At 35.6% G+C, this 27690-nt stretch overlaps 1 protein-coding gene across 3 annotated transcripts; it reads left to right on the forward strand.

The window, feature by feature from the left end:
- Positions 1-27690, forward strand: LOC106061165 (uncharacterized). 3 transcript variants are annotated; one of them, XR_008774541.1, is made up of 3 exons: positions 1-3694; positions 23703-23798; positions 27528-27690. XR_008774541.1 is itself a non-coding variant. In XM_056009086.1 (2 exons), exons 1-2 carry the CDS (start codon positions 132-134, stop codon positions 6754-6756), a joined length of 3660 nt encoding a protein of 1219 aa, XP_055865061.1. In that variant the 5' UTR covers positions 1-131; the 3' UTR covers positions 6757-7207. The 3 variants fall into 3 exon arrangements, 1 of the variants encoding a protein (XP_055865061.1); XR_008774542.1 differs by lacking the exon at positions 27528-27690 and adding an exon at positions 25401-26633; XM_056009086.1 differs by lacking the exons at positions 23703-23798; positions 27528-27690 and adding an exon at positions 6660-7207.

Consider the following 27690-nt stretch of genomic DNA (forward strand, 5'->3'; position numbering starts at 1 on the left):
TGTGTAATGTGTGGCTATGTGACGTTGGCACTTCTACCAGATACAACAGAATTAGATTTATCTATTTTCTTGAGCATTGCTTGCAATGTCATGGCGATCTTATATTGTACGACGAGCTATTGGGTAGGCCTATGGGTTTACATGTACTGAGTAATAATGGATTACGTGCACGGTATTTGGATCCTATTCGTTATACTTTTGGTGGTAGTAATGAAATATTGCGTAATATTATATCTGGCTTTTATCGTTGTTCTGATTTAGATGTTCAGAATAACTTTAAAGTATATGCTGCTATTGTTGATAATGCTGCGTTTGTAATGCGAGATAACAAGCTAGTTACGAAATATTGTATTAGCAAGTACTATGAGTTCATATTTAGCACTAAATTATCTGATAAATATCGTTATTTAGTTGCTAATTGCAGTAATGGATATAGGGATTGTATTGAAATTAAACATACTGAAAGTTTGTTTACTAATATATATTCTGAGATCTTAGGTAGCACTAAGTTATATAATGGTGTTTGTATTGAAGCTGACAATAAAACTAGTTTGTACAGCGATGTACAGTTTGATACTATGTGTGACAATAAGTCATCTTATGGTGTTAGTGTTGATACTATGTGTGGCAATAAGTCATCTTATGCTGTTAGTGTTGATACTATGTGTGGCAATAAGTCATCTTATGGTGTTAGGGTTAATACTATGTGTGACAATAAGTCATCTTATGGTGTTAGTGTTGATACTATGTGTGGCAATAAGTCATCTTATGCTGTTAGTGTTGATACTATGTGTGGCAATAAGTCATCTTATGGTGTTAGTGTTGATACTATGTGTGACAATAAGTCATCTTATGGAGTTAGTGTTGATACTATGTGTGACAATAAGTCATCTTATGGTGTTAGGGTTGATACTATGTGTGACAATAAGTCATCTTATGGAGTTAGTGTTGATACTATGTGTGACAATAAGTCATCTTATGGAGTTAGTGTTGATACTATGTGTGACAATAAGTCATCTTATGGAGTTAGTGTTGATACTATGTGTGACAATAAGTCATCTTATGGAGTTAGGGTTGATACTATGTGTGGCAATAAGTCATCTTATGGAGTTAGTGTTGATACTATGTGTGACAATAAGTCATCTTATGGTGTTAGGGTTGATACTATGTGTGACAATAAGTCATCTTATGGTGTTAGGGTTGATACTATGTGTGACAATAAGTCATCTTATGGAGTTAGGGTTGATACTATGTGTGGCAATAAGTCATCTTATGGTGTTAGGGTTGATACTATGTGTGACAATAAGTCATCTTATGGTGTTAGGGTTGATACTATGTGTGACAATAAGTCATCTTATGGTGTTAGGGTTGATACTATGTGTGGCAATAAGTCATCTTATGGTGTTAGTGTTGATACTATGTGTGACAATAAGTCATCTTATGCTGTTAGTGTTGATACTATGTGTGACAATAAGTCATCTTATGGTGTTAGGGTTGATACTATGTGTGACAATAAGTCATCTTATGGTGTTAGGGTTGATACTATGTGTGACAATAAGTCATCTTATGGTGTTAGGGTTGATACTATGTGTGGCAATAAGTCATCTTATGGTGTTAGTGTTGATACTATGTGTGACAATAAGTCATCTTATGCTGTTAGTGTTGATACTATGTGTGACAATAAGTCATCTTATGCTGTTAGTGTTGATACTATGTGTGACAATAAGTCATCTTATGCTGTTAGTGTTGATACTATGTGTGACAATAAGTCATCTTATGCTTTTAGTGTTGATACTATGTGTGACAATAAGTCATCTTATGCTGTTAGTGTTGATACTATGTGTGACAATAAGTCATCTTATGCTGTTAGTGTTGATACTATGTGTGACAATAAGTCATCTTATGCTGTTAGTGTTGATACTAACCATTGTGATACCTCGTGTAGTGAGTTTAAGAATATGTGTGCCAATAAGTTATCTTCTTGTGTTAGTGTATATACTAACCATTTTGATAGCTCGAGTATTGATGGTCAGTTTGAGAATATATTTGGCAATAAGTTATCTTATGGTGTTAGTGTTGATACTAATTATATTGATAGCTCGAGTATTGATGGTCAGTTTGGAAATATATGTGACAATAAGTTATCTTCTTGTGTTAGTGTTGATACTAATTATATTGATAGCTTGTACAGCGATGTTCATTATGAAAATATTTGTACAAATAAGTTATCTTTTGGTGTTTTCAGTGAAACTAAGTTTTTTAGTAGTTGTGGTAACAACATAGTTTTAAAAAATTTAGGTAACACTCTGATATCCTTTGTCTATTCCAATTTGGTCACTAAGTTCAAGAATAATGCTTTTGATACGCATTCTACTAGTAATAGGAGCAGTATGGTCATTGGTCCATTTTCTAAGGAAGTTGTAAAGCTTCTTTTTGTTTATATGGACTTAAATAACTTTTGTTTCAGAAAGATATTTTGTATGTCTAACCATTTAGACTTTCTGCTTTACAAATTTGCATATAAGACTTGTGATCGAAACTCATATTTAGTAAACTTTTACCATATTGAGACATCTTCTGAGGTTTCTATAGTTGAAAAGGTTTTTACTCAATGTTTTGTATTGATCACTTTTGACAAGGTTCGGCGTTTCGTTTATTCTATTAGACGATTCACAGGGTTGTATGATATTAGGTACTCTTCTTGTAGGTGTTATGATATTGTAATACAAGATAAACAGAATGATTTAGAGTTAACTGGTTATTCTGTTTCTGAAAGTGTTGAGTCGTCAGAAAGTAATCATACAAGTAATGAACAGAAGGAAAATAAACTAGGTAAACTACTCGAAATAGGAGTTCAATCGCGCGAGATCGATAGTAAGTCTGAAAGTTCTTGCTTAAAGTCGACTTTTAATCACGTTTCTAGAGTAACTGGGATTTCTAAAGGGGGACCACCGTTATTGCCAACACCACACACACACAGAACACTACCGTTACTAGCCACACCTATCCATTCTAGATATTCACATTTTTACCCAAGAAGACCAAACATTAAGCAACAGTTTGTACCCTTCTGCAACAGAAATAGATACAAATCATACCAAGTTACACCAACGCTCAGAACAAATGTACAAGCACAAGATAACAGACAACAGAATCAACAATTGCTATTTGATACCATAGATAATGATGCCCAGTCAAAATTTGTTGTGGCTGATGTTATTAAGCATAGATCTAGTGCAGTCAAGCAAAAAGACGAGTTTTCTATTAACAAGAAATTAACTTCGAAAACAACAGATCATAGTTCTTCGAATACTAACCCACGAGACACTCCTTCAATTGCGGATAGTTGCGAACCTATTTCTAGGATTTGCGCCTCTCCTCCTGAAAATTGCCTCTCTCCTCCTGGAAGTTGCCTCTCTCCTCCTGGAAGTTACACGTTTCCCACTAGAAGTTCTCTCTCTTCTGAAAGGTTCACAACTTGGCCTCCAAGAGGCAATACGCTTCTTGAAAATTGCATCGATCAGCCTGTAAGCTGCATATCACCTCCAAGACCATACAGCACATGGCCTACAAGCTACGCTCTGTTTCCTATAAGCTACAGCACAGGACCTACAAGCTACTTGTCGTTTCCTAGGAACTGCGACGTTTCTCTCGAAGGTAGCGTCACGAGTGTTACAATGAATAACGTTTTTAAGTAAGTAATTTATTGCAATTCTTTAATTTTTATTTTCTATATCTTTATAAACGGTGAAATTACATTTTCCCGCCTAAAACTGAGCTCCCTGAGAAATAATTGACTAGGTCTATTGAAGCTCTTTTAACGATGTAAAAATGTTTAAGCTCGTATCAATCCCCCCCCCCCCCTGACTGTCTGTCTAGTAAAAAAAAATGTTACACTTTATTTCTCCGACACCACGGATCAAGCTAAAATTATGCACAATATTTCTGTTACCTGACAACACAATAATAATAAAAACAACAACAATTAACCATTTAGTTAATTAGCTATTGGTAATTCATTATTTTGTTTAATATCTCGAACAAGAGAAAAAAGTGGAATATGCTGAGATGGTGGTATAAGCTGAATTTACCTTTACCTTTACCTATCCCGTAATCTGTTGGACAGTTAGAGGGCACCAAGCAAAACTTAATTGAAGACCGTCTTCATTCCTCATTGTCTTTTGCCTTGTTTAGAACCTTTTTCAATGGCAGGCCCGTCCATTCTTTTATGTTGTCCTCCCATCGCTTTCTCTGTCTACCTCTTCTTCTTTTTCCTGGTACTGTTCCCTGAAGGAAAGTCTTTGCGAGTTCTGCAGATCTTGTAATATGGCTATATGTTTTAAGTTTGCTTTTCTTTACAAATGTTAGCAGGTCATCATGGGGTCCGATCGCTGCAGTAACATTGTCTCTGATCTCTTGGTTTGTGATGCGGTCTATGAATGTGACACTTAGGATCCTTCTGTAACATTTCAATTCCATTGCTAGGATCCTCCTGTCTAGCTCTGCAGTCAGCGTCCACGACTCGCAAGCATATAAAAATGTGGCCATGACTAGGGAGCGCATCAGTCTGATTTTGGTGCCGATAGCTAAGCCTTTGTCTTTCCAAATTATTTTAAGTTTTGAAAGGGCTGCTGTGGACTGTGCTATTCGAGCCAATAGTTCGGGTTTCGTTCCCTAATCAGAGACACAAGCTCCGAGGTATATAAAGCTGCTAACACTAGTCAGCTTTTCACCTCCAATACTGATGCCCCTTTTTAAAAAGCTTTATGAATTAGTCCCCTTTATAGGTCGTCTCTTTAAAGTACGTTTGAAACAAACAATAGACAACTTTACAGTCTTCTATTTTCATGCGCACCTTAAGAGCAGGGGGTTAAATGTCGGCTTTAGCCATGAGTTCGAATTCACCCCCCTTTTTTCAAAAAATAAATCCTTTTAAAAAACGAGTACTTTAGAATCCATACAGATCTCCCTTTCTTCCAACCCCCACACACATTTTTTCTCCACTGGTCCAGACACTGATAGGATCATAGAGTATTGAGACAAGTGATAGGATCATAGAGTATTGAGACAAGTGATAGGATCATAGCGTAGTGAGACAAGTGATAAGATCATAGCGCATTGAGACAAGTGATAGGATCATAGAGCATTGAGACAAGTGATAGGATCATAGAGTATTGAGACAAGTGATAGGATCATAGAGCATTGAGACAAGTGATAGGATTATAGAGTATTGAGACAAGTGATAGGATCATAGAGTATTGAGACAAGTGATAGGATCATAGAGTATTGAGACAAGTGATAGGATCATAGAGCATTGAGACAAGTGATAGGATCATAGAGTATTGAGACAAGTGATAGGATCATAGAGTATTGAGACAAGTGATAGGATCATAGAGCATTGAGACAAGTGATAGGATTTAGAGTATTGAGACAAGTGATAGGATCATAGAGTATTGAGACAAGTGATGGATCATAGAGTATTGAGACAAGTGATAGGATCATAGAGTATTGAGACAAGTGATAGGATCATAGAGTATTGAGACAAGTGATAGGATCATAGAGTATTGAGACAAGTGATAGGATCATAGAGTATTGAGACAAGTGATAGGATCATAAGGTATTGAGATAAGTGATAGGATCATAGAGTATTGAGACAAGTGATAGGATCATATAGTATTGAGACAAGTGATAGGATCATAGCGTATTGAGACAAGTGATAGGATCATAGAGTATTGAGACAAGTGATAGGATCATAGAGTATTGAGACAAGTGATAGGATCATAGAGTATTGAGACAAGTGATAGGATCATAGAGTATTGAGACAAGTGATAGGATCATAGAGTATTGAGACAAGTGATAGGATCATAGAGTATTGAGACAAGTGATAGGATCATAGAGTATTGAGACAAGTGATAGGATCATAGAGTATTGAGACAAGTGATAGGATCATAGAGTATTGAGACAAGTGATAGGATCATAGAGTATTGAGACAAGTGATAGGATCATAGAGTATTGAGACAAGTGATAGGATCATAGAGTATTGAGACAAGTGATAGGATCATAGAGTATTGAGACAAGTGATAGGATCATAGAGTATTGAGACAAGTGATAGGATCATAGAGTATTGAGACAAGTGATAGGATCATAGGGTATTGAGACAAGTGATAGGATCATAGAGTATTGAGACAAGTGATAGGATCATAGAGTATTGAGACAAGTGATAGGATCATAGGGTATTGAGACAAGTGATAGGATCATAGAGTATTGAGACAAGTGATAGGATCATAGAGTATTGAGACAAGTGATAGGATCATAGAGTATTGAGACAAGTGATAGGATCATAGCGTATTGAGACAAGTGATAGGATCATAGCGTATTGAGAAAGCGAAAAGCATGAACTAGCGCTAAACAAAAATGACACTACTGATCGAAACTAACCGCTTCAATGAACGTACAATTTCGTACAAGTTTTGTGTTTTAAAGTATTTTTTAAAATGTTTTTCCTGTTATAAACGTTTTGATCTCTATTATAACGTCATTCTATATTTGTATATCTGATTATTAACTCACTTTTATTTGAATTGCTAATTCTTAATAACTTTAATAACTTCTACTATTTTATTGTTTATTAATCTCAATCATAATGTAATGGTCCACAGTTTTGATTATTCAACAACCCAAAATGAGGTCAAAGTTAAAGATGGTAACCTAGTTCTGGAAGGCATCATCAATGATTTAAGACAAATGGTGCAATAACATATTGTTTTTTTTTTTGTTTTTTTTTTTGTAATACTGTAGTGTCCTTTTGTGAGAGTTGATGTATTGTATTCTGATTTGTATTTATTAAGATTTTTCTCATTCGCAAAAATGTACTCCTTAGAACCTGATAGATCGTCATTGATTACCAATCAACGTACACTGCGCCAAAACCGACCATCGCCTACGATAAGACATTTAGTTCACTACAGGACCTTCTTCAAACTTTACTAAAAATCCTTGCCGCAATATTGGTGACGAATGGCACTCATGTTTCACATAATAATATAGCCTAGAGGAAGAACTGCCGTTCCGTGTCCAGGTTTTACTTCCCCATTCTTGTCTCCACTTAGTCCAGCATCAATGTTACAAGCTCCAGAGAAACGTTTATTTTACTTATTTTAAAGTCATACTAGATCTAGAACAATCCTTTTTTTTGTACAAGCAGAAATTTAGCCTTTGGTTTAACTCTTTCTCTCCTAATCGACGATACCATCGTTGATTTGACCATCATTAAATTAAATTAATATTTAATTTTAAAACCGTTTCTTTATGTTCTATAGAAGGAGCATACATTCCCTTTAGCCCTAGACCAAATAAAACATTTTCTGATCACAACGAGACAAAGCTATTGAAGCTTAATCATAATATGGTAATGAAATACTAATGAGCAAAAGGAAGAATTCCATCTGAATGTGAAACAATTATTGCGTAGGGAAAGAGTTAAAATAATTTGTCTGTATTTTTATGCATATAAATTTACCGAAATTTAACCTAGTTGTGCATCCATTTTTTGTTTATATTGTTTATATACTTTACATAGTTATCACAATTATTATTTCTGTAATCTATTCTAGATATAGAAAACTACCATATTTATTATATTATTCTCTGACATACAGAAAACAGAAATTACAAGCAGTGTAGATCTTACGCTCTAATAACTTTATTGTACTCGATTATTTTTTGCTTTAGTATGTACCAGCATAAATCTATATACTATCTAATTATAAGATTATTCATTCATAACTATTTATGTACACCATACAATTTAACATTCAATAAAAATGTGTCTTTAAAAAGTAATTGTGATAGCTCTTCATCAAAACAATAGATATATTTATATACAATCTAAAGACAAAAACACATTTTGAATTCCATTTCACTTATTAATGTAATTTCTTCTCTATTTGCCTAACGATACAAATGTACGTGTACCAGCCCTAAAGCCACATTGGCTCTCAGCACCTCATTCATTTTACAGTCGATCAAGCAGAACTTGTGCATAGATCTTTCCTGCTACGGACAGAAGTGTAATGATGCGATAGTTAGTAAGGCCCAGGTAGGTTCTTTTCCATTCTCAAGCAGCTTCGTGTGGGACAAAAAGATCAAATTAGACACAATGGTGACCTCTGGAGAAACTTCTCTTTACAGAATGACATAAAGCTAAGTTGTGTACTTGTCCCTACTCTGTATATTCTTTGGCCTAATTTTTGGGCCAAATGAGGCAGCAACTGCACGAAGGAATCTACCTCAGATTCCGCTCAGGCCAAACTGTGTTCAAACTTCGGCGCCTACTGTCCCATACCAAAACAAGGGAATCAATCCTAACAGAACTTCTACATACCGATGACTGCACTTTACTTGCTCACACTAACCATGAGCTCCAGCTTGCGGTCCACGAATTTTTCTTCGCTACAGCTTCTTTAGTTTTAGAAATAAACCTCGGAAAAATAGAAGTGATATTACAGAAGTCTGCCAATAAAATCTACTCAGCCCCAATGATCCTCTTGAATGCATATCTTGGTAGACTACTTTACATATATGGGAAGCAGAGTATCAAAAGACGCATCTTTTAAAAGGGAATTTGATAACCTACGGATCAAATCCAATATTGCTTTTGGACTCCTCCAAGCGAGATTATGTCAGAATAAATCGCTCCGTCTGTCTACAAAATGTTAGTGTCTACCAAGCAGTGGTTCTCTCAAACCTGTGTATGAACCTGAGACAATGGTACTATACATAAAGCAGCTAAAACTTCTTGAACGCTTTCACCAAAGATGTTTGCTCTCCATCATGGGCATACGATAGCAAGACTGCACTATACATATCGATGTTCTTGCGAATGACACTATAGAAAAATTGTTCGACACTTACACTGGACAGTGAAGGGGTCGTTCGTAAATGACGTCACGCAAAAAATGACCTTTTTGATCCCCCCTCCCCCTTGTCACAAAGTATCACAAATTCTCAGACACCCCCCTTTTCCCCCTCTGCGTCACGTCACAAAATAAAAAATAATTATTTCAAATTATTTATTTCTTATCAATTTTTTCCCAAAGAGGTTTCCTGTGGTCATCGATACGGGAAGATGTTCTTCTTCTCCATTTGATATTGTTTACAGGCTAGAGATTTGAATTTTCAATTAACACGTTGACGCCGTTATTTCTCCGGAAATTTAAGATTTAAGTATTCTTGAGAAGAACAACGTGAAATTCTCAGTCGGCAGTGCCAACATGATGCTTTCAGTTGAACTCCTCAAACAAGACTGAAATATCTCTATAGTTTCAATGCTTTTTATTTGAGAATAAAACTACCTGAGAAGTTCATGTTGAAATGAGTACCTAAAAATTGTATTATTTTTCGAACATTTTTGAAGATTAAACAAATATTTTATTTGTGTTTTTTTCTGAATTTTAAATTTTTGACGTCACAAAATCGCTACCCCCCCCCCTTCCTCCTTGTCACAAAGTGTCACATTTTCTCAAACCCCCCTCCCCCCCTAGAGCGTGACGTCATTTACGAACGACCCCGAACGTGTCCCGTATAATCAAACCAGCAATGACTTGTGTGCGGAATACCTCAATACATAGCAATCGGAGAGCCATTTCTACTTCACCTTTAAAAGACTTTCTACTCCCCTTGAGTTGTACAACAACATTTAGAACTAGCGGGACATATGAGCAATGGTTTGGATTAGAAGCTCATTGTCGTCATGACAAAAATATTTTCACAAAAAGTTCGGGTAAATATTCACTCTCTATGAACAATGATTGAAACGAGCAAGGCTTGGTCACCATAAATAAACTAATAAAAATCAACATATCACATATTGCCTAAAGCAGTTCTTGTAATTCCATAGAAAGCTAAACATAGCAATCTATACAATGCCTAGCAAAGAAGCTAATTCATTTTCGTACTTTGCCTGACGTTTTTGGGCATTCTATTGAATGAATAGGGTTAGGGTTAGGGTTATTTTTTTTTTTGGTTAAAAACCAGTTCAGATACATTGAATAATGATCACGACATTGACTATTGTTAAATTTGTCTATTACGTATTAGTCTATGACGGTTCAAACTAAAGTTTTGAAGACATTCTTCATTTGGGTATTCCCGACAGAGTAATGAACCCTTTTAGACGTACAAATCTCAGATCCCAATCAAAGATTAATTCATTCTAATGCCGGAGCATCTTATTGAAATATCTACAGTAAAGGATGTAAACAATTTTCCCGTAACCAAGATGTGCCAATCCTACTTCAAGAAAAAGATTGACACCCCCCCCCTTCTTTTTAACATTATTTTACTTTCTGTCGCACCGACTAATTTTTATATAAGTAGGCCTACAATAGCCTACATCTATTCCAGTCCGAATTTCAGGGAACATGGATACAACGATTTTCATTAGAAATTTGACAGTTGGTATATATCGCTGAGAAGAAAATTACTAGTTCTTTGGCCACATGGAGAAAACTCTAGTTTGACCGTAATAATTTTTGAAAGTAAAAAATAAATAAAAGTAAATTTGGCTTGAGACTAAATCTAGATATAGATTTGAAAGGACAATCGCGTTCCGTGTTTTGCAATGTCCAAATGTAAGGCTTTATTGATTCAAGAAAATAATAAATTAATTTTAGGAAAATTTTGCGCATCGTCTTCTAAGTCAAAATTTAAAAGCTTATCTTAGAGTTATCAAATAAAAAAAACATGGCTAAGTCTGCCGTAGTGTGCCGAAATTATGCGATAACAGTAAATTTAAAGGTCTTTCATTTTTATCGAAGCTTTTAAGGTTTGCTTACATTTTACGTAAATCTATAGATTACATCTAGATTCTAGAAGTATACCTAGACTAGTTCTTAAAAGTTCTAAATCAGAACTTTAGGTCTAGTGTTAGATTTAGATGTCTATGTAATGAACAAACCAATAAACAATTACTGGAGTATGCCTTTCCCCCTGGTCGAATATTTAAAAATTAAAAGCAGATGACAGTGGCACGGTTTCGATACCCGAATTGAATGAATCTTAAAAAAATATTTTTTTAAATTATTGTACTTTAATAATGGAGGTATTGTCTTTTAAAAAAATATAATATTAGATGTTTACTTGTTTATTATTTTATGACTGAAAATCCTAGATAAAGAGGGATTGTAACTCATTTTAATCCTCATATGCCATGGATATTTAATGATTATCTTTCTTTGTGCGTTTAAAAGATTTATAACGCGAAATTGTAACATATTAGTATTACTCTAAAAAACATTTTAAAAAAACGTAATTTACATTTAAACAATCTGATAAAAATTGTGATGCTATCCGATACCGTCGCTAGAAGCAATAGGAGGGTTCTAGGGGTGCAGACAAGGGTGACACCTATTAGGGGATAACTTCTTTGTTCTCATTTTTATGCTGGAGTGTTTAGATGACTAGGCCCAATATACGAGATGAACTGCGCAGTGGTTTTCAAAATCAGGGAGCTCTCCATATAGTTTTCTTTCTATTGGGGTGTTTTGGGGTCAGTGTCTTGTACGGGCCTCTTGGTAAAGAGAGCAATTTTGGAGGAAAAGATTAGATTATTCTTTTAGGATGGAAAGTAGCTGGATACCAGCGCATGAATGTTAATAGGTGAGCAGTGCTTTAACATAATCATATCATTTATTTATTTCATGACCCATTTTGCGTACGTAAGTGTGGACATAGCCTCTGCTCTTGACCTCACCCTCAAATGGGGCTGACACAAACTAAAAAAATAACTTTAAAAATATGAATCTTTAATGTGAAACAAAATTAAAAATAGGATTCAATATGCACATAACAATAAGTCACTACCATGGACGAAGCCAGGATTTTGTTTTCGTGGAAGGGGTAGGATTTGGGCTGGACATGTGTGTGTGTGTGTGTGTAGATGTATAAATAGTCAATCTTCATTAGTTTCTGACCCTTCTTTCTTTTGGGCGTATTTTGCACCCTTGAATTTATGGAAAGATAGTAGACACCCCGCCCTTGGCAGCTAGGGGGGTCTGGGGGAATGTTGTTGTGTACTCCACCAGAGGGTTTCGTGGCGAAGCTTTTTTAATTCCGGTATTTCAAACTAAAAAATACATATTCTGAGGCATTGGCGTCACTATGTTGGGTGTCACCCGGTGCGGTAAGTTCAGGGTGTCATCACCCCCCTCTTCAAGTTGACCTCAAATCTTTCCAATAAAAACTTCTGGTTTAGTTCTTTTTGTTGCACCAGAATACAGTTCGCTAATGATCTTTATTCGTTGATAGTTTTTACTGAACGTTCAAATGTGTTTGGATTCTATTTTAAAATTTCATTGTTTCTTACATTTTATCATAAGTTATTAAATAGATTATAATTATTATTATTATTAAGCTTAGCATTTAAAAGCGTACAAAGACTTTTCAGGATTTCAAACTTGAATACTTATAAAATAACTTTAAATTCAATATCTTTTGCCATTTCGTTTTGAAATTCATGTCTCAAAATTTGTTAATTAAAAGTTCTTAATTAATTTTACTTTTGAAAAGCTTCTTTCAAAAGACTCCACGTTGAAATGCATTTGTCAAGAAGCTGTTGAAGACTTAATCAAAGAGCCTGTAAACGTTCCTTAAGTCCCATTGTTATTCCATTTGAAATGTAAAATGCAATACATTCCCAGTTTTAGCTTCTTCAAAATTAACCTTTGCTGCCTGTAGATGTATTCTAGTTTTGGTATTTCTGTTAAAATATCTTGTCGTCTGGCTCTATGTTAAAGGGATTAAACTACTCCAGCATTGACATCTTATTCTCATCTTCTTATCTTATGAAATACAGACGTTACTTCGAATTAAAAAAAAGAAAATGATGTCACTACGCATGTTCCTAGGTTAATCTAGTTATGCATGTTTATCAATGACTTAAATTCTGCCAAGACATTAACTTTCCTGGCAACACATTCAACGCTCTAATAGCACCAGGGACAAATATTTTAGCTGCGCATCTAGTGACTGTATTTTAAGAAGAAATTCGTACTCTCACGGATCTAACAGTAGTATGAGTGCTCCAGCAAGTTGTTCATAGACATTTTAATGATACTCCAGTATGATGAGTGCTCCAGCAAGTTGTTTATAGACATTTTAATGATACTCCAGTATGATGAGTTCTCCAGCAAGTTGTTTATAGACATTTTAATGATACTCCAGTATGATGAGTTCTCCAGCAAGTTGTTTATAGACATTTTAATGATTCTCCAGTATGACGAGTGCTCCAGCAAGTTGTTTATAGACATTTTAATGATTCTCCAGTATGATGAGTGCTCCAGCAAGTTGTTTATAGACATTTTAATGATTCTCCGGTATGACGAGTGCTCCAGCAAGTTATTTATAGACATTTTAATGATTCTCCAGTATGATGAGTGCTCCAGCAAGTTGTTTATGGACATTTTAATGATACTCCAGTATGATGAGTTCTCCAGCAAGTTGTTTATAGACATTTTAATGATACTCCAGTATGATGAGTTCTCCAGCAAGTTGTTTATAGACATTTCAATGATACTCCAGTATGATTACTTAAAAAAAAAAACATCGAATGGTAAAAGCGGTGAAGAAAGAAAACATTTTTATGAGCACATAAAATGTCATGCAGGAAGTAGTTTCTGAAATTTGACCACATAGCTTAAATAAACAATGTACACATCCATTAAAATTGCATTTCTGTTTTTTTATATTGCCTGCACTCCTTCATGACTTCCAGGTATTGTAGCTGCATTATCTTATTCATGAGCTCAACACATGTCTTATATACCCAAGCGTTTTACGATATCAGAACTGGTACCATTAGCTTTGGTTCTCTTTGAAGGGAAAAATCCTAAAACATTTCTGTCATTTGAAGGATACCATTACTAATCTTAAAATATCTTATAACTTCAGAGATGTATGTTAGGTGTGCCTTGATACAAGACACCACAGTACTTTGTAGCATTAGTCTCTTTAGAGGGTCTGTTAAAACATTTGTAAACAAATTAAAACATTTGAGTGCGCATATCACTGCCTTGCACTCTGTTCACGAAACATTGTGATATCAAGCAGACTGTGCAAGATGTTCCTCTTTATTTCCCTTCTTTAAGTTGATCATAGCAAGGACTTCCATGTCAATTGTTTTGTTGTTGTTGTTGTTGTTGTCTTTTTTTTTGTAGCCTAAGACCGAGTGCCAAAGTTTTCTAAATCTTAAATCCTGATAAAGGTCCGTCAGTCTTCTCCAGATTTTCTCATTTTGAACATATCTATTTAGGCCTAGTGTCAACACAACAACAACAAAAAAAGAAACAACTTATTGCTTTTGAATTTGTACCCATTATTCCAAATTTTGCATTTAAAATTCTATTTTTTTAAAATCTTTTTACTGACACTTTTTTAAGTTGTTGTTTTTTTTTTTTTGTTTTTTTATTTTATTTAATTTTTTTTTCATTTTTTCAAAAGTGCATTTTTACCATTTGGGTGTCACCCCCTATCGGATGTCACTTGTGCGGGCCGCGTCCCCGCACCCCCTAGTGACGCCACTGTTCTGAGGTATCTACAGTGCATTATCCTGCTACTCTTGTATTTAAAAAAATGTACGTCAAAAACAAAACTGCTATTCCCTTCATTTTTTTTTTGCAAGAGCCTAGTGAAAGGTAAAAAATGGTAGTTCTAGTTTCGCTTTAGTATTTTGTTGAAGAGGGAAGTGTAACTACTTCGGTAAAATCTCATCTCATCAATCCCTTGACTTTCGTCCCCGGTCCGCAGCTGTTCTGAGCAGGTGATCAAGAGAGAGGCCGGTCCATTCTTTAACGTTATCCAGCCAGTTGTTCTTTGGACGACCCTTCGTGCTCCCTCCACACTGCCTTGAAGAATAACTTGTCAAAGTGAGTCATGTCTTACACTAGGACCAAACCAGCTCAGTTTTCGTCTCTTCACAGTAGTGAGGAGTTCTTCCTTTTAGCCACCCAGAGTGTTGACTTGTACAAATTCAAACATTGTCTTCTTTTTCCTGGTATCTGATACCCTTGGATTCTTCTTAAAGTCTCAGCGTTCAGTGTCCAACATTCACAACCATAGAAAGAGTACAGAGATCACAAGGGAAGAATATAATTTTTATTTTACTGGGAAACTGATATTATTCATTTAGATTTTCCACAGATTGCTCATGGCAGTGGATGTCAAACTTAAACGGGGTTTTCCTTTGTTGATCCTCCATCTCCTGTTATGTTTGACTTTAGAACCAGGTTTTTAAATGAGTCAACCTCTTCTAATGTTCAGCAGTATGCAACATCTTGTATTATCTCCACCTTTTGGCTACGCTTATGAAATTTAGTAATTGTAGCTTTGCTTTAGATTTGTTTTATCGAAAAGGGGAGTTTTATCGTCAAAACCATCTGAAGGGGTGTTACGCTAAGTGAGTTTGGTGCTTGCATAGCTCCCTCAGATCCCCTAGCTGTCAAGAGAAAGGCCACCAACATGACCGTTTCTTTGTGTTTTTGACGAAGTTTGAAAAACATTGATTTCCTTACTATATTTATATATATATTTAGAATTTCGTTATATAAACTTCTTGGCCCAAGCTGACTCATCACTAATTCTACTTTATGTAGAGACGTAGGTGGTGACCTAAAGAATGGGAATTAGCAATAGATAACTAGAAAACCTTCTATTTTCATCAGCACTTCGCTGGCACAGTGCTAGTGTATTGGCTTGAGGAGACTTGATCCCTCGAGTTCGAAATCAAGTCGTACAACTCTTTTCTTTTATTTATAAAATGCATTTCAAAAGTGATCGCTAACATTCATTCAGATTGCCCATTTTTTCTTCCCCCACACCAACCCAACAGGTCCAGACAATGAATAGGATCATAGCGTATTGAGAAAGCTAAAAGCATGAAATAGCGATAAACAAAAACAATAGGTAAACATATTTTTAATCTTACAGATGTATTATTGTTAGTCTATAGACATTGTAGGTCAGTTATATGATATTTCGGACATTGGTTTTAGCTTTTCTTTCAATCTTAAGAAAGACAATTTCCCTTTGATTTTTTCCACCTATAAAACAAAGATCTAGATCTAGGTCTTTCTGTAAATGTGTTAATACATAATGTATCAAGTTCTTTTTAAACACCGACACTAGAATAATCTTGCACAAATTTCTACTGGAACAAAAAATCACCTATTACTGTAAACATTCGAAACGTTATGAAAAAAAAAAGAAACCTTGCCAGAACTTGGTTACATAAATTTGACAGAAATCAATGGAGCGCACATAGTACCAGGCACTTTGCGCTTCAGAGAACACGGTCAACCTACTCAGCTAACTAACTCTAGAGGATAGAGCGGCTTGGAGCAAACATCAAGATCTTTCTAGAGGTCAGAGTTAGAGGCCGCACCGAGCTGATATCCTCATGGGGAGAATACTTACAGCGAAGTCACTTTGAAATAATGGATTAATATAACGGTGAAGTATTGGGGGGGGGGGGTCGGGTGTGATCTTCGGACTAACAATGAGGTTGTTGTTTTTTTGTGCTCAATGTTTGGTGGCTTTGGGTGTGACTACTTGAATGTATGTGTTGTATGCAAATATTTGGACTTCGATATGTGTGTATGCAAATATTAGGACTTGGATGTGAATAGACTACTTGAATGTATGTGTGTTTATGTGTGTTGCCACGGCTTGAGTTTCAGTCCTTATACATTGTTAGAACAACAATGTAACTTAATATTTCTTAGAATGATGGTTCTAAAATAAACTAGAGAATGTTGAAAGAATTAATGAGACTTATTCTTCTCTCAGACAAATAGAACAACAACAAGTGACGACAGTCAAGTGTTAGCCGGTGGGCTGAATTTAACAAATGATAATCGGAATAAGAAAATCATAAATACAAATACTTTTTAAAAAAAGCTTTTAGCCTAGTTGTATCAATTAGTTTGCAGTCATTTAATTAAATGTGTAATAGATCTTGACTAGCAATAATACATCTGTGCTATTACAAATATTTTTACCAATTGGTTTTGGTTTAGTGTAATTTCATGCATTCAGCTTCCTCAATACGCTATGATCCTATCACTAGGAGGAGAAAGAAGGGGATATCCGGGTGATCACTTTTTAGTTGCATTTATAAAAAAAAAAAGGTGAACACAACCTGTGGGTATCCTAAACCAATTGCCAAGCCACACGTTTGTACGACGTGGCAACGAGGTCTTCTGTAACGAGCGGGCTCGCCCAATAGACTTCGACAATAGCTAGTTTACAGTTCTCTATTGTGAATACCTACAAAGTATAAAGAGGGCTAATTTAACTTATACCATCTTTCCCTTGTTCGAGATACCAAACAAATTAGATAATTACCAATAGTTAATTAATAATTAAATATTTTTAAAAATTAATTCTTGTTCTATCAGGTAAAAAAAAATGATTGTGCAAAATTTCAGCTGGATCGGAGTTTGGGTGTGGGAGAAATCACGTGTACAAACTGTTGACCACACACGGATTGGGTGTGGGAGAAATCACGTGTACACACTGTTGACCACACACGGATTGGGTGTGGGAGAAATCACGTGTACACACTGTTGACCACACACGGATTGGGTGTGGGAGAAATCACGTGTACACACTGTTGACCACACACGGATTGGGTGTGGGAGAAATCACGTGTACACACTGTTGACCACACAGATAGACAGGGTGAGTTGCTAAAAGCTTTGTAAAAAATACTGTGTCCGAAATTAATTGACGGTTAAACAGAATTATGACGACGTATTATCAAACCAGCAGCTTCAGACATGGAGAAATACATCATATGATGTTGTCAGAACTAAACTGGAGACACAAATTGTTTGTTTGTTTGTTCTTTTGTTTGTATGTGAGTGTGAGTGAGAGAGTGAGACCGACAACCACTCGTGACAAAGGCCAGTGTGGTGGGAGCGGTCAACCTGGACGATGGACAGACCTTCAGGAAAGTGCTAGTGTGAATACTCCACGTGAAGATCATCCGTGATGTGGTCATGTGATATGATCATGTGATATGATCATGTGATCATTTCGAAGGAATTGACGACAAGACGGTGGCGTTTCTTTGATTTTCGAGAAGGTCTTTGGGGGATCCTATAAATGCTTACATAATAAGAGAGAGAGAGAGGCAAAATCAGGACAGGTTGAAACAGTGAGACCAGAGTCTGGTAGAGTCCTGTACGAGTTCAGTCCACAACACAGTACGGTGTTGCCAATTGTACTGTATTTGGCTGTTAATCTATTAATTTATAAGGTATCACGCTATTTGGAGGCGAGTTGTCAAGTTCTTGAGTGTCGCAGCAATATTATGAATGTGTTTTACTTACTTACTTTAGACATTGTAGGTTAGTCATAGGATATTTCGGACATTGTTTTAGATTTACTTTTAATCTTAAGCAAGAAAATTTTCCTTTCACGTTTTTCCATAAACGGCTTTGAATGTGTTAATACATAATTTAATAAGTTCTTTTTCAACACCGACACTATAGAAGAATCTTACAAAAATCTCTACTGAAAAAAAATCACTTATACCTATAAACAAAAGTGACGTTATGATAAGAAAAAAACCTTGCCAGAACTTGGCAGTAGACAAATAATATATGACCCATACATTTAGGTTAGATAAAATAACTAGTTGACAATGTATATGACCCGTAAAATTAGTCTAGATAAAATAACTAGTGGACAATGTATATGACCCATAAAATTAGTCTAGATAAAATAACCAGTGGACAATGACCCATATAAATAAGTCTAGATAAAATAACTAGTGGACAATGTATGACCCATATAAATTAGTCTAGATAAAATAACTAGTGGACAATGTATATGACCCATAAAATTAGTCTAGATAAAATAACCAGTGGACAATGACCCATATAAATAAGTGTAGATAAAATAACTAGTGGAAAATGTATGACCCATATAAATAAGTCTAGATAAAATAACTAGTGGACAATGTATATGACCCGCAACATTGGTCTCGATAAAATAACCAGTGGACAATGACCCATATAAATTAGTCTAGATAAAATAACGAGTGGACAATGTATTGTATATGAACAGAAGACTCTATATGTATATCTTATACAAGTAGAACAAACAGTAACATTAAAATATTTAAGAGTGCTATCAGTTCTAAACACAGCACCGAACTTTATAACTTTGCACATTTTCAATGGAACAGACACACAATCTTATCTTGATATTTTTGTTGTAGAAATCATTCTTCTGTTCACAATGTTTATTAAAAACCAGAATTAAAGGGAAAAGACTTCCTTCTTTTTTTTTTTCTTAGTTCTCTTGAATCCACTTATGTAAGAGTTGTGGTCCCTGACAAACCAGTAGAGTGGAAAGAATGAGAAGGAATGGCGTGAAACTGGGCGAGTTCCTGGTCCTTCAAGTTCACAGCTGTTAGCTGAGTTAAGCAGTCGTGTTGTTGCTTTATTTACTAGTCTTCTAATGAAGTGATCTGTTGGGTTCAGTGGCTGCTAGATCTTCTCACTGTCTCAAGTACTGTTGTGTCAGATACAAGGATTAAAACACGGTTTCACTCAAGAAGGAAAACACTTATTATTATTATTAAGGGTTTGCGTAGTCATGGGAAAAGCTGCACTTATCCTTCATCTTTTTATATTGTAATTACAGACGTGACTTCAAAAAAAAAAAGATAATTACTTCTTACGAGTATACATGAGTTCATCTAGTTATGCATGTCAATGGACACTATTTATTTTGATAGCTTGATAGCTGAGGTCATGAATTGTTTGGTTAGCTGCGGTCATGAATAGCTTGGATAACTGCAGTTGTGACAATAATAGTTTGATAGCTGCAATAGAGTCATGAATTGTTTGGTTAGCTGCAGAAGAGTCATGAATAGTTATGATAGCTGTTGTTATGAATATTTGTGATAGTAGCAGTAGAGCCATGAATAGCTTATCATGGATACTTTGGAAATCTGCAATAGAGTTATGAATAGCTGTAGCAGCAGTAGCGTCATGGTTTGTATAGATTATTGTTCCAAGAAGGTTAGTCAGACAGACATAATATGAAGTAAATAATACATTAATCGATAATAAAACATAAGACAGATCTTCAGTAATCTCTGTTGTTGTAGGTCTACAGGTACTATGCTACTACCACCGCTTGAAAGTTAAATTTAGAATCTGTCTCAAGTAGAATGTTCACTATATTCAGACGATTATAACGGCTAATTTCAGCTAATTGAATGAACAGAGTCGAGGGGTCAACATTGAAATGAAACTATCAATGGTGTTGACGATCAAGTCCTCAAAAAAATGCCAGTTATTAAGAGTAACAAAAAAAAAACTAAAATAAAGCTACTTTTTTATTCAAGGTAAACCAGTCACACAAACTAAACTCTCAACATTTCTAGGTGTAATAATAAATGAAAAGATATCCTAGAACCCCTATATTGATGAAATTAATTAAAAAATGAATCAAAACATTAGGGTTTATTGCAATAATTGTTTACAAATCAAACAAGAAGATAAAACTAAAATGCTGTCTAACTTTAGTTTGGCCAAGTTTAGAATATGCATCCCTGTTTGTAATCCTTCAACATAAGAAAACACAAACAAACAAAATCAAATACAAAATAGAGCAGTGAGATTAATAACAAACGAATATTCCAAATTAATGAGCATCAGCATTAGTAAAATTACTAAACTTAGAGACACCTCATGACACGAGAATAACAAGGTTACAAAGACAGTTTGTGTGGAAACACAAACTCAAAATTGGCCCCCGAAAAGGTCCACCCAGGCAGGCTTCAATATTTTCAAAAAGAACATCTGAATGAAATTATATCAAAGACAAATGACAGATAAGAATGGAGAAAGAAAGTTGACAGCTCTTGTGTAGTGCCCTAACGGTCCAGCAGATCAAAGGATGAAAGTGAATGTAAAGTTAGATGTGAGCCTGGCCTAACTAGTTCCCCTTTCAGACCTTGTGGTAAAGTTCATCTGTTTTTGTGGCCTACGGTTAACGAGGGTGTCATGTAGCCATCACAACGACCAACCCCCTTTACTTTTCCCCAACTAATGTCGGGTACCCATTAGAGCTGGGTGGACTCAGAGGCGCCCAAGGATTCCGAAGTTGAAAATCCCAGTCTTCACCAGGATTTGAACCCGGGACACCCGGTTTGGAAAGCCATGCACTTTGCCGCTCAGCCACCGCGCCTCCCCTGGCCTAACTGATGTCTTATGATTGATCTAATTGATTTGTAATATGGTATGGCTTCATCCGAATTTTTAAAAATGCAGTTTACAAGATTAATATTCGTTTACAATTATGTCTAATTTATTATGCATACTAAATAGATTTTTTTCTCTTTAAAAAAAAGTAAACATTTGTTCTTGTGTAAATATAGTACTTAGTATAACAGAACTTACATAACTTAACAATACAAATATAAAAACAAAAATTTTGACAAAAAAACAAGAACCGTTTACATATTTGTGTTACAAATATGATAGATTTACATCTCCCCTAATAAAGAGCCTTGAGTGTTTAATAGTTAATAGTTGTAAAACTGGTGTAGTTTTATGAAAAAAAAAACTGCTCGCATAAGTGATTTAAAAAATTAGATTGTTCGCTTTCAGAAAAGAAAAAAGTAGCCGTTGCATCAGAACTTTGAATGGTCTAAAATATTGTGATGTTGGATTTTCACTATCTTTTCTAGTTTATGAGATCTAAATGGGATGAACGGACAGACGGACAGACATTTCACAGAAAACTAATAGCGTCTTTTCCCCTTTCGGGGGCCGTTAAAAAGTAAAGTAGCTATAATACATAAAATAATAAACCAAATTTACAAATACAAAATACACAAAGATAAAGGTACATTTCTTATTCCATATGCTAAGAATATATTCATGCAAGTTCTCCTTCTTCCCTTAAAGCCATTAGGGCATGGATTATTTACCAGAATCAGCCTCGAAAACCAACGACTAAGCAGGAGGAGTTTAAGTCATTGATTAACATGCATAAGAGATTGACACATCAAATGCGCAGGACGTAATTATTTTTTTTTAAAGTAACGTCTGTAACATATTTATTATTTTTAGTCTAGATTTATTACACAACTAATTACAAGCTTTGTTGTTGTTTCTCAAAAGGAATTATTTTATTTCAAACTCCTCCTTTTTTTTGTATTATGACGTTATTGTCGCTCTATAAAACCACAAAACAAAAAGAGTATTAGCTTTTTACGTGCCCAGTTCCTTATTGAAAACCATGAATATACATGTGACGTATGGGTGGATAGAGTTCATAATTATATACATATACATAATTTTCTACATAAAGTTATGTCTATGTATTCTGAAGGATAAATTGGTGTATGTATTGAATGAATGTTATTCAATGGATTACGTCAACATGTCATCTAGTTCCCTGTTAGTTCCTCTGAAGGTCAAAGATAATATGATGTCATTCCCCCCTTTAATTCCCATTGACTATTTCTCCGTGAACAAAGCCACCAACATTCTGAAGTCTTTAGAAAATGAAGGACATCGTTCTAGATAAGACACAAGATGAAAACATATCATTTGGATCATTAGAATGACACGCGAGCAGGGAAGTCTGGGAGGAAAACAAAAGAGGACTCCAGAAGGGGAGGGTTAGGTTGTCTCTAATACATCTTTCTGTCTTTTCACCAGTTGCAACTAGTTGTTTTCCCGTCACAAATAGGATTCCTGATGTGGGAAGCAAGTACAGCGGGAGATGACACTGTTTGATATTACAGACTTTACAGAATACAAGGCAGCCGAATGAAAGGAAACGAATCCTTGGAGTTGAATGTCTTTCTACCAGTGTGTGTCTGTCTCCGTGTGTGTGTGTGTCTCCGTGTGTGTGTGTCTGTCTCCGTGTGTGTGTGTAGGGGCATCTGAAGAGGGATGTTTCTTGAGGGCTTAGATTTCCTCCAGGGGGAGACTACCCTACAAGCAGGTTGTAAGTTGAAACGATCCAAGGGGATGTAATCAGCAATAAATAGGATAAGCAGGGGTGTAAACCCATTGATCGGGGACATAATTGATTCGTGTTTTTACTGCCCTTCACTGTTTCTCTGTACATCTCTTTCTCTCTCTAGGTTGTATCTTATTCTTGAGTTCTCTTTCTTTTTATTCTTCATTCTCTCTCTCTCTCTCTCTTTTCACACTTCTTGCCACTCTCTCCTTCCCTCTTTTACACACACTCACTCTCCTCCTCTTCCTCTCTCACTGGTGGTCAAACATTGACATAGAGCACGAGAGATTTTTGTATTGGAATCAGTTTCCGGTTGACAAGGGCTATAATCCATAAGATGCATTAATCAAACCCGTCTCGCTTTGTAAAGGGGACGCAACAAGGGAATCGTTGCAGACGTGGGCGATACCATTTAGTTTTCAGGTATCGATGCGTGAATAAACCCTTAAAATCATTATCGTGTCTTACTCGTGTATCGATGCCTACATATGTGTCCGAATCATCGACTTCTTGCTGCGTACATGTGAAAATCTCAAGATAATTTGTGATTTTACAAAATATCAATATAATGTATTAATAGACAATGGAATGAAAAAAAGCAGACAATGGAATGAATCAACACATAACATTTCTCAATCATTTATTTGTTTCAGTTCAAAGAGTAAGCCAGAGAAAATCTCTCCGTAAGACAGCAGACGTTACAGATCAAATTGCCCGGATGAAGGAAAGCTTTGAGCTTTATAGAATTTGTAAATATTTCATGTGATTAGCCTTGCTGAGATTAGGATTGTATTTCTAGATTAAATATTTCATTTTGTGAGCACATAGAGAGCATATGGTAAAAAAAAAAAAAAAACTAATGACAATTGTTTCTATTGCTGTTTTATAGTGAGTGTCGGTGCGTAGATTATGGCATTCTAGCACCAATGTGTATTAAGTGCACTATTTTTGAACGCACTTTCTTTTTGTTTGCATCGCTGTTAGATTTAGCAATAGTAGTCACCTCTGATAATCTTTGTTTTAAGTCCACTAAATAAGTGAACACATTCTTATATTCAGTTTCTTCTTCAGCATTTACAAATACTTGCTTCAAAATAGCCAGTGGGCCTCTCATTTGTCTCCCATAGACAAGCTCAAATGGCGACAACCCCGTTGTCTCATTAGGTACCTCTCGGTAGGCGAACAATGCTGCACTAACTTTCCGGTCCCAATCATGAGGGCTATCCTGACATACTTTCCTTAAAAAGGATTTTAAAGTAGAATTGAGCCTTTCTATCATACCATTAGAGCTGGGGTGGTATATAGTGGAGTGCACGGGTTTAACTGAGAAAAATTCGCACACCTGTTTGTACAATTCGGAAGTAAACTGGGGGCCTTGATCACTTAATATTTCTATAGGTAGCCCTATTCTACAAAAAATATTAGTTAGTGCCTCAATAACTGTTTCTGTATTTATATTCCTCAAAGGTATCGCTTCTGGCCATCTGGTAGCGACATCTACCACTGTCAAAATATACCTATTCTTATTGTCAGTTATCTCCAATGGCCCAATAATATCTGTAGCAACTTTGTAAAACGGAGTGGTAACAACATTCATTTGGCCTAGCTCCACTCTGTCACAACGACGCGGCACTCTAGCTTTCTGACAAATATCACACGACCTTACAAACTCTTTTATGTCTCTATCTAAACCTTGCCAGAAAAAATATTTGTAGATTTTACTTTTAGTCTTTCTTAATGACAAATGCCCTGCTAACATACTCTCATGAGCAGTTTTCAACACAATTTCTCTCTTAGCTGAGGGTACAACTAACTGTCTTTCTTCCTCACCAAACTCTCCCCTAAACACTCTGTACAATAGTCTATCAAACACTTTATATTCCACACTTCCATTCTTTTTATTATCTACACAATTGTCCACATGTCGCTCCCATAGATCTTTCAAAGACGGATCACTCAGCTGTTCACGTAAAAAATCATCACTCGTACCTAAAACATCACGACAATCTTGCAATATTCCACACTCATTTACTGCGTCACTATCATTCTCTCTATCTTTCGCTGACCTAGTTACTGCTGCGCAATCAAACTCCTGACTCACATTAATATCAACATTCCCAAGAATCAAATATTTAAAGTATCGGAATCATATCTGTTAGTTATGGGAGTAAAAGTTTCTTGGTAGATACGTGGATTTAGTTTTTCCTTTAAAGGCATTCTTACGTCGGTTAAAATCCATGAGAGTCGACTGGAGCTGTGAGTGTGCGGAGGCATTGAAGAGAGTACAGGCCTGTCTATGTAAGTATCCTATTCTTCGTTTGCCTGATTTTTCTCTACCGTTTTATCTCCAGACTGATGCCTCAGACAAAGGGATCTCTGGCATTCTTAGCCAGTGTGTGAATGGTATGTTGCATCCTATAAAATTATGTGAGCCGTAAAGTGTTGCCTCGGGAGCAGAAGTATTTTACCATTAAACCTGAAGAAGTGGCCATTGTATATGCAATAGAAAAAGGGACAATTATTGGCCGGGAACAAAATTTAATCTCCAGACTGACCACAAGGCTTTATGTTACTTTAGGAGCACTAACTGTACCAATGCTCGCATTACAAGATGGGCTCTAGTGTTACAAGATTATTCCTTTGATGTTGTTCACGTCTGAGGAAAGGACAATCTGCTTGCTGATCCGTGCTCAAGATAGACTTTCCAATGTGCAGCTACATAAGTTACATATTTATGTATTTTTGGTATATACATGTCTTATGCATTTTAATGTTCCAATGTATACATTATTGTTTGAAAATGTTTGCACTTTATGTTAGATGAAATTATGTTGCATTTAGTATTATTGACATTAATTTGTTGATTATGCATTTTAAATTTGATCGGTTGGTAGATGTGATTTTGTGAATGGTTCATAGTGTAATGTGGATACTTTGGTAAAAAGTATAATTGGTAATTTTTCTTCTAAGTTGTTATGTTTGGAAGAGTGATGTTAATGCGGATGAATGTTCCCTAGCTGGATGTGCTTACCTTGTAGCTGCAATGATATCTTCTTACTTTTCTTTCAGTTTGAGGTACGGAAACTGGTCCATACTTTGTAAGAACCAGTTTGGGGGGAGAGGGGGAATGTCGGTGCGTAGATTATGGCATTCTAGCACCAATGTGTATTAAGTGCACTATTTTTGAACGCACTTTCTTTTTGTTGCCTTGCTTGTAAGTTAATGGAGTGTTTTTGTTCTGCTGGTGTAACGTTTGTTGAGATTTTTCTGTGTTCCCCTGTTTAGGGTGAGTATCTAAGGCATAACTGCGTTTCGCAGTTGTTTCGATGCCATAGTGATAGTCTACTAGACCTTTCTAGTTTGTCTTTACTTTGTCTTTACAGGGAGTTAGCTTGGGATTGGTGACTAAAGACAGCAGTGTCAGAGTGTGTTGTGTTTTCGAACATTAATGTGTACGTTGTGGGACAGCAAGGGGTAGAATTATTATTTAATTAATAAATTCACAGTATTAAAATGTTCAATGTCATTACTCCATTAGTTTGTCATCATACTTATATTTATATCATTAAATATTTACATTGTTACCAGTGAGTCATTTATTTATTGTAAGCACGAAGGTGCCTGGTTAAATGTCAGGGGCCCGGGCAAACGAGCTAAGGCCTTAACATAACCCTGACAGTGAGGCTGTCTAACGAAGATGTTATTGATGTCTAATGAAAAATAAGAATAACATTTTCCGTAGGCTACTCTACTCTCTCTATACTAATATTTTATTAGTACTGATGTCTTCAAAGTAAATGAATTTAATGTACAAGTGTATTGATTATTTCAAGGTTATGCTCAGACCTCAAGGTCTATACCATCGGAGGAGAAAATGTGTATTAATACTAAAAATGTTTTTCTGACAACTGTAGCAGAAGACGGACGAGGATAAAGGTTTCAGCAGTTATAACACTTGAAACTTTCGGCTTTCAAGAATGCAAGCTCTAGAATTTGACTACATTCTGCATATTTTTTTTCTTTTTAATTTCGCTCCCTTCAATATCAAAACATTTCCATTGAGATAGACTTTGAGATATATTCTAGCCCTATAACTTCCTCCATTGAGATAGACTTTGAGATATATTCTAGCCCTATAACTTCCTCCATGAGATAGACTTTGAGATATATTCTAGCCCTATAACTTCCTCCATTGAGATACACTTTGAGATATATTCTAGCCCTATAACTTCCTCCATTGAGATACATTGAGATATATTCTAGCCCTATAACTTCCTCCATTGAGATACACTTTGAGATATATTCTAGCCCTCCTCCATTGCTTTGAGTCATGTACCCTAATACAACTCTTGTAAGAAGCCACAATAAGTTTGAAAAAGCTCAAATGTACTTCAAAATACAACTAAAATTGCAATTATATACAAATTATAAACAGGTAAGCAAAACATTTCTTTTTACCCATCTCATTCATTTTGCAGAAACACATTTCTATGAAGCACTACTTGGGTCGATGACATGCTGTCGTTTGTGACTTTGTCAGGTTTCGCCTCGACGTACTCCTGGTCAAACATTGCCTACGTCTAGGTGCCATGACATTTTTAATGGTTATTTTTCTTATATTAAAGTTTTTTTTTATTTCCA

Source organism: Biomphalaria glabrata, chromosome 13 (genome assembly GCF_947242115.1).
Source record: "Biomphalaria glabrata chromosome 13, xgBioGlab47.1, whole genome shotgun sequence".
Classification (NCBI taxonomy): domain Eukaryota; kingdom Metazoa; phylum Mollusca; class Gastropoda; family Planorbidae; genus Biomphalaria; species Biomphalaria glabrata.

Coding starts and splice junctions, on each gene's coding strand:
- LOC106061165 (XM_056009086.1), top strand. CDS start 132: ATGGGTTTACATGTACTGAGTAATAATGGATTACGTGCACGGTATTTG. Junction 3,695..6,659: donor ACAATGAATAACGTTTTTAA/GTAAGTAATTTA, acceptor AATGGTCCACAG/TTTTGATTATTCAACAACCC.